This window comes from Eubalaena glacialis, chromosome 13 (genome assembly GCF_028564815.1).
Source record: "Eubalaena glacialis isolate mEubGla1 chromosome 13, mEubGla1.1.hap2.+ XY, whole genome shotgun sequence".
NCBI lineage: Eukaryota > Metazoa > Chordata > Mammalia > Artiodactyla > Balaenidae > Eubalaena > Eubalaena glacialis.
Window position 1 is genome coordinate 30905088 of NC_083728.1, and position 6139 is coordinate 30911226.

A 6139-nucleotide genomic window follows, 5' to 3' on the forward strand; every position below is an offset into this window, starting at 1 on the left:
TTTGTGAGGATGACCAAAGGAATTATAAAGGACAGCTCCCTACTTGAAGCACGCTTGGGTCGCTTCTGCCTTTGGGGCCTCACCACTAATTACAAACCAGTTCTCAGCCTTCATGTGTTCTGCCCTCATACTTCGGCTAATCAGTGTAAGGTGGCTCAGGACGCTGCAGGCTGCATCTAGTTGTCCTGCATCACCTGCCTTCTGACCAGCAGTCTGGTATCCAGATTCTGAGCTGGAACTAGCTTGAAACCCTTTTGGCAACAGTCTGAGCTGAAGAGAAAGCCCCTTTGGGCAGAAACGTGGAACCACTACTCCTCCTGGGCAACAGGGAGGAGCTTGGGCTTTGGCCCAACCTCCTGGCACGGCCCAGTGAGCACCTCCAGTCTCATGCCTCCTCTGGGAAATGTTTACTCCAGCTTTGCCCTCCACACCCCCCTCACCCAGCCTCACCTCCCACACCTGCAAAGACACAAGCATGCCAAAAGAGTGCCATTCAAGAGGCTTTCTCCATTTTATTTCTTTGGGAAAAGAAAACGAAGTCTTTCCATCACATGTGGTAGAGATATATATTTATATATATTTATATATAATTTCTTTTGTGGTTGGAAATCCCAAAGCTGAGTCTGTTCATACTTTTTTCTTTTTTTTTTTTCCTACTAATGCTTCCTCTTCCCCCTGCCCCTCTGGCCCAGGCCCAGTTTCTGGGGCAGGTGCAGTGAAGGGTGAATGGAATGGGCAGTGATTGCCAGGACAGCCCCCCACCCAGCTCAGAGATCTGGTGAGGGGCACTGGAAAGGGCTGTGCAGAAGGACAGAGGCCACAGGGGCACTCCTGTTTTTGTGGGGGATGCACAGCTCGTTAAACAGTCACCAGTCATGGGAGGAGGCTGGTCAGGGGTCGGGGGATTGCTCACAGTAGTTGCCAGCTCCCTCCACCCTGCCCCACAAACCGAGTCTTGTGGGTGGGAAGGAGAGAGTGAAAAGAGAGAAATACAAGGGCTGAGGGCCAAGCCTCCTCCGATTTTTATTGCTGGTGTGTTAGAAATTTGCCTTTCCCTTCTTATTTTGGGGAGATGGACTCTGAGAGGGCCCCCAGAGGAGGAAGTGACATTGGCTGCCCCAGTCCCCACTGATGGCCATGCCAGGCCTACCCTGGGCAAACACTGGGCTACTTCAGGCCTCTGGGACCCAGGGGTCAGTGATCCTCTCAGTTCAGTCTTGCTCTTCAAGAGCAATCATAGCCACTCCCACCCCCCAAAACGAGGGCCTCAGGCTCAAGCTTGGGCCCAGTGGAACTTGGAAGTGGGCAGTGCACCAAAGATCAAGCAGTTTTCTACTGGAAGAAAAGGTGAGGTTTGGGGGAAGAGACGGCCTAGGACAATGATGTTCTGAGCATGAAAGCAGTAGGCTGAGCACAAAAGCAGAAGGTGGCTGAGGGAATCAAGTCAGGGAAAACACAAGAAGACATCACAGACACTCATGTGACCTCAGAAACTAGGTGAGGGGAGTGCCTGAGAGGCAGGTGGCACTTAATAGCTGTAGTTAGGGCTGGACAGTGGCCCTGGGTGTGGGGTCAGCCAAGCAGATGGGGCTGTTGTCCTGTGGGATCCTGGTCAGAAGGGTGAGGGTAAAGCTAAGAAGCCTCCAGGTGACCCTTCTCAAGAATAGGATGGCAGATCTTCCCTGGGCACTGAGCCTCCAGCCCCAGCCCTTCTCTCCTCCAGCACACACCTATGGACACACACTCAGGACCAGGCCAGGCTCTGAGGCCTGAGTCCAAGAGACCTTGGCAGGGAGGGGCTGGGCAGGTAGCCCTCTCAACCACAGGTAGGCCACCTGCTCCCACTTGTCCTGCCAATCTGCCCAGGGAGGGAGAAAAGTACTGGAAGGAGAGAGGCCAGGAGTCCAAGGTGTCAGCTTTGGCAGAACTCACGCAGGCCCCCTCAGGTTACATGGCCTAGGAGATGGGTACAGAGAGCATCTCTGGACACAGGGTGGCCGACAGTAGCAGCCCAGACCCACCAAGGAGCTGGGCACCTCATAGCACTGCAAGGCCTGCCACCTCTCCAACAAGGGAGTGCCAAGAAAAGGAGCATGAGTTCCCCTGCTGCCTGGGCTCCTCATCCCCCCTCACTCTGCCCTTCCCCTGTTTCCTCCTTGGGAGGAGGGTTGAGTGGGCTGCCCAGAGGGGCAGTGGTAGAGCTGGGAGGCACCCAGTGAGGGGAGGGGAGGGGAGGGGAGGGGCCTGGTCACAGCTGCTTTGAGAACCTCTTTGGTCTGGGGATACAGGGGACATGGGGAAAAGAGATGGCAGGGAGGGGATACTGGGGACTCTGGCCTTTGACTGGGTATTTGTCAAAAGGCCACATGCCCAGGTAGGAGATCAGATTTCTGTGGACTCGATGCGCTCGAGGCGGGAAGGGGTCCAGGCTTTCTTCTCCTCCCCATGTTGGGGTGTAGGCGTGCTGGCACCTCCCGCAGCCCCCCGCTCTCGCAGCCGCCGCTCCAGCTGCTGGTTGCGCTGGTACATCTCCACATAACTCAGCTGCAGCTGCTTCTGGTACTCGATGACCTTCTCCTTCTCCTCCAACCACACTCGGCGCTCCTCTGCGAAGCTGGCGCCCTGGCGCTCCCGGGCTCGCCGCTCAGCTGCCAGCTCAGCCTGCAGGCGCCCCACCTCCCGCCGCAGGGCCCGAGTCCCACTCTCCCCCACAGCATCCACCTCCCCATCCAAGGAAACCAGGGAGGCGGCAGCAGCCACCCCAGCCTGACGGCGCATCTTGGCCTCGTCGCTCTCGCAGGTTGCCAGCACATCCTGCGGCTCGGCCGGGTCCACTGGGGTCAGCGCCGGCTTGAGGCAGGCAGAGGGCAGCTCGCCCTCACCCAGCTCCAGGCTGGCCTGTTTGCTGCTGAAGGAGTCCCTCAGGCTGAGCAGCTGCTCCTCCTTCTCCCGCAGTGAGGCCCGGCCCTCCCGCAGCTGCGAGCGCAGCCCAACAATCTCACTCAGCTTCTGGGACACGTCCGCCTGCGAGTCCTTCAGCTGCTGCTTCAGTAGGGAAATCTCCCCAGCCTTCTGGCATACCTGGGCAGGGACAGGTGAGAAGAGAAGTCAGGGTGAAGGCAGAGCTCTGCTCACCCCCACCCCAGCCCCCATATCCAGCCCCAGGGCATCAAGCTGCCCCGGGGCTCAGGGTCAGCTCCTCATCATGGCAGAAATGACATGCAGGCTTCCCTCCTCAGACTTGGGACAGACATGGCTAATCTCACACAGCCTGGGACAGCTCTGGTCCTCACAGACACTCCTAATTGATCCCTGCACAACCTTCACTCCCCTTGTGATAGCTGTGGGCTGCTGCTCTGGGTTCCTCCAGAGAGACAGAAGGAAGGGGACACAGGGAGATGCCCAACCCCCCAGTCTGCACCTCCCACTTAGTTTCCTCCATCCGGGGCAGGAAGTCGGCCTGTTCCTTCTGGCAGGCGGCAACCTTGTCCTCAAGCTCTTCCCGTTGCCTCATCAGCCGGGCTGCCTCCTCCTGCAGCTGCTTCTTGTCCTGCTGCAGCCGCAGCACCTGCAGCTGTAGGCCTTGCTGGGCGCGCTGGGCGCGCCGGGCCACCTGCTGCAGCTTCCCACTGCAGCCCTGCCGCAGCTCAGCCAGCTCACGCTCCCAGGCCTTCTGACGCTCCTCCAGCACCTGGGCCACTGCCGCCTCGCTCTGCTCCAGGCTACGCCGCAGAGCTGCCACCTCCTGCTCCTTCTCCCACAGCCGTTCCTCTAGCTCCTGGATCAGAGCACTGGGCGAGGGTGGTGAGCAGGCCGCAAATGGCAGGCCTCCACCTCCGCCGTCCCCTGATCCCAGGTGGCCTGGCCGCCCCATGGATGAGGATGACCCACTCTTGCTGGAGGCCCGCACACTGTCGGAGGTTGCCAGGTCCTGGTAGCCTGACCCACCACCGCTGCTGCTGCCACCACTGCCACTACCATAGCTGGCAGTGCCAATGCGGTTGATGTGGCTGGTGGAGGCACTGAGGGGCGCCAGGTGCTGGCTATAGCTGGAGCTGTAGGTGGGCAGGCTTGTGAGTGAGTTCCGGCCTGAGTCTGAGAGGCCGCCCCCACCCCCACCCGCTGGGGTCATGGTCCGAGACTTGTCCAGTCCACCCTTGAGGCCACCAGGGCCCTGTCGTCCCTCAGGGGTCCCGTTGGTCTGGGGGGGGCACAAGTTCTGCATGGAGTGGAAGTTTTTGGGTACAACAGGCTTGAAGGCCGAAGGCCGAACTAGCGGCTCTGAGCACTGCACAAAAGCAAGGAAGGGGGAGTGGACATCAGGATGGGACCTTAGCCTTGCCCCCAGTCTCTTCCCTCTGATCTAGACTTGTTCAGCCCCACCTCCCACCCCCATTGGATCTCCATCCTGGGAGTCCCTCCTGGCTGGAGTCCCACCTTACATCCACCACCTGCCCCCTCACAGCCAGGTCTCTGCCCTAGACCTACCAGCTGGAGTTGGCCCCCAAGGCTCCCCAACCCAGCTTCTATCTCAGCCCCTACAACCCAAAAACGTCCAAGAAGACCCACTTCACCCTCCTCTCTGGGCTGCCTTCCGCCCCAGGAAAAGGCCCTGGGGACTGACCTGGTCTAGCTTGCCAGAGGTGGCCAGGAGCTTGGGTGGGTGGCTGGGCTCACGATACTGTGGTGGGACCTTGTCACTGCCGCTGCTGCTGCTGCTGCCACCACTGCTGCCCACCACATTGCCGCAGACATCTGTGTGGTCATTGCCCCGTAGCTCGCCATTGAGGTAGAGTGAATTGGCGAGAGCCTTGTCCTCTGAAGGGTAGCGGCCTGGCCTCTCCCTGCTGGCCCCACTGCCACGGGGGCCAGGGAAACTGCCTTGGCTGCCCCCACCCCCCGTGCGGGTGCCCACACTCTTCATGGCAAACTCCTGAGTGTGGGCCACCCCACTGCCCACACTGCCCATGGCCAGGCGAGGGTCTGGGGGTCCGAGCTCAGAGGGCCGAGGGGCAAAGGCCAGGAGGGGATCCCGCCCTGGATCAGCGCGCACAGGCAGTGTCTCCAGCTTCGCCATGACTAAGCCAGGGGGGCACTGTGGGCACAGGTGGGAAAGCAGATAGGTCAGCCCCACCTCCACTCCCACCACCCCATGCAAGCCCGGTCCGGCAGCACCTGCACCCAGCCCCTCAGTGTCCCCTTCCTTATAGTGGGTACAAGAGTTCCCGAACACCCAAGGTAAAGGAATAGGGCTGGGTAAATAATGATAGCTTGGTAATAGGGGCTGCCCGTTGCACACCTGACAAAGCCCAACCCCCAGGGACCATGCACCTACCCTCCTAGCTTTGCTCTGCTCAGTATTCCATTCCTTAACTCCCACCTCAAACCCACCTCCTTCATGAGCCTCCCAGACTCAGTGACCCCCTCAACTCTTCACTGCAACCCCCAGAACTCAGGTGTACTTTACTCAAGGTCTGGACCCCTATATCCCAACCTCATGGGCTGGGGAGATGGGGTTGGAAGGGGACAGCAGTACCTGGATTCAGTAGGGAACCTCAGAACTTAAGGGAGGGAGAGAAACCCACCCTATCCAAAAACTGTGGATGGGAGTCCTTCCCGGCCCCCTAACCTAGGGTGTTGCAGTCAACGGCAGAAGTGGAGGCTCACTACCAGCGCAGGATCCTCTCCTTGCCTCTCCAAGGGGGTGGGGGGCCGATGGGTCCTCAAGCCTTGGACGCTCTGAGGCCCGGTCTGCAGGGGCCATGTGCCTCACTCTCGCAGCTCGGCCAGGACCAGCTGCGAGACTTTGGACGGGCCGACTGAGCCATCCCGGACTGCAGTTTTCTCCTCTGCGAAATGGGAGGAATGGAAGACCTACCTCGCAGAGCTGCCGCATGCCAGGCACCCCAGGACAGCGGGCGCGGGGAGGGGACAAGGGTATTGGGGGTCGGGTGGGCGGGAGCTGCCGTGGCGGCGCGCATCTGGGCCACCACGGGCATGCCCCGCCCCTCGCGGACGGCCGGGGACCTCAGCTGCAGCGCTTAGCAGGGGGCCCTCCCGGAGGTCTTCCCAACTCTGCCGCATGGGGGCCTGGCACGAGAGGGCCCCCTACCCATGGTCAGTGCCTCAGCAGAGGCCC

At 60.4% G+C, this 6139-nt stretch overlaps 1 protein-coding gene across 2 annotated transcripts; it reads right to left on the reverse strand.

Annotated features, from left to right (window-relative positions):
- Nucleotides 1–497: 497 nt before the first annotated feature.
- Nucleotides 498–5761, reverse strand: LZTS3 (leucine zipper tumor suppressor family member 3). 2 transcript variants are annotated; one of them, XM_061209371.1, is made up of 4 exons: nt 5671–5761; nt 4625–5095; nt 3422–4288; nt 498–3081 (listed from the first exon to the last, which is right to left on the reverse strand). In XM_061209371.1, exons 2-4 carry the CDS (start codon nt 5075–5077, stop codon nt 2383–2385), a joined length of 2019 nt encoding a protein of 672 aa, XP_061065354.1. In that variant the 5' UTR covers nt 5078–5095; nt 5671–5761; the 3' UTR covers nt 498–2382. The 2 variants fall into 2 exon arrangements, with proteins under 2 accessions (XP_061065354.1, XP_061065353.1); XM_061209370.1 differs by having other exon boundaries at nt 5630–5719.
- Nucleotides 5762–6139: the final 378 nt, after the last annotated feature.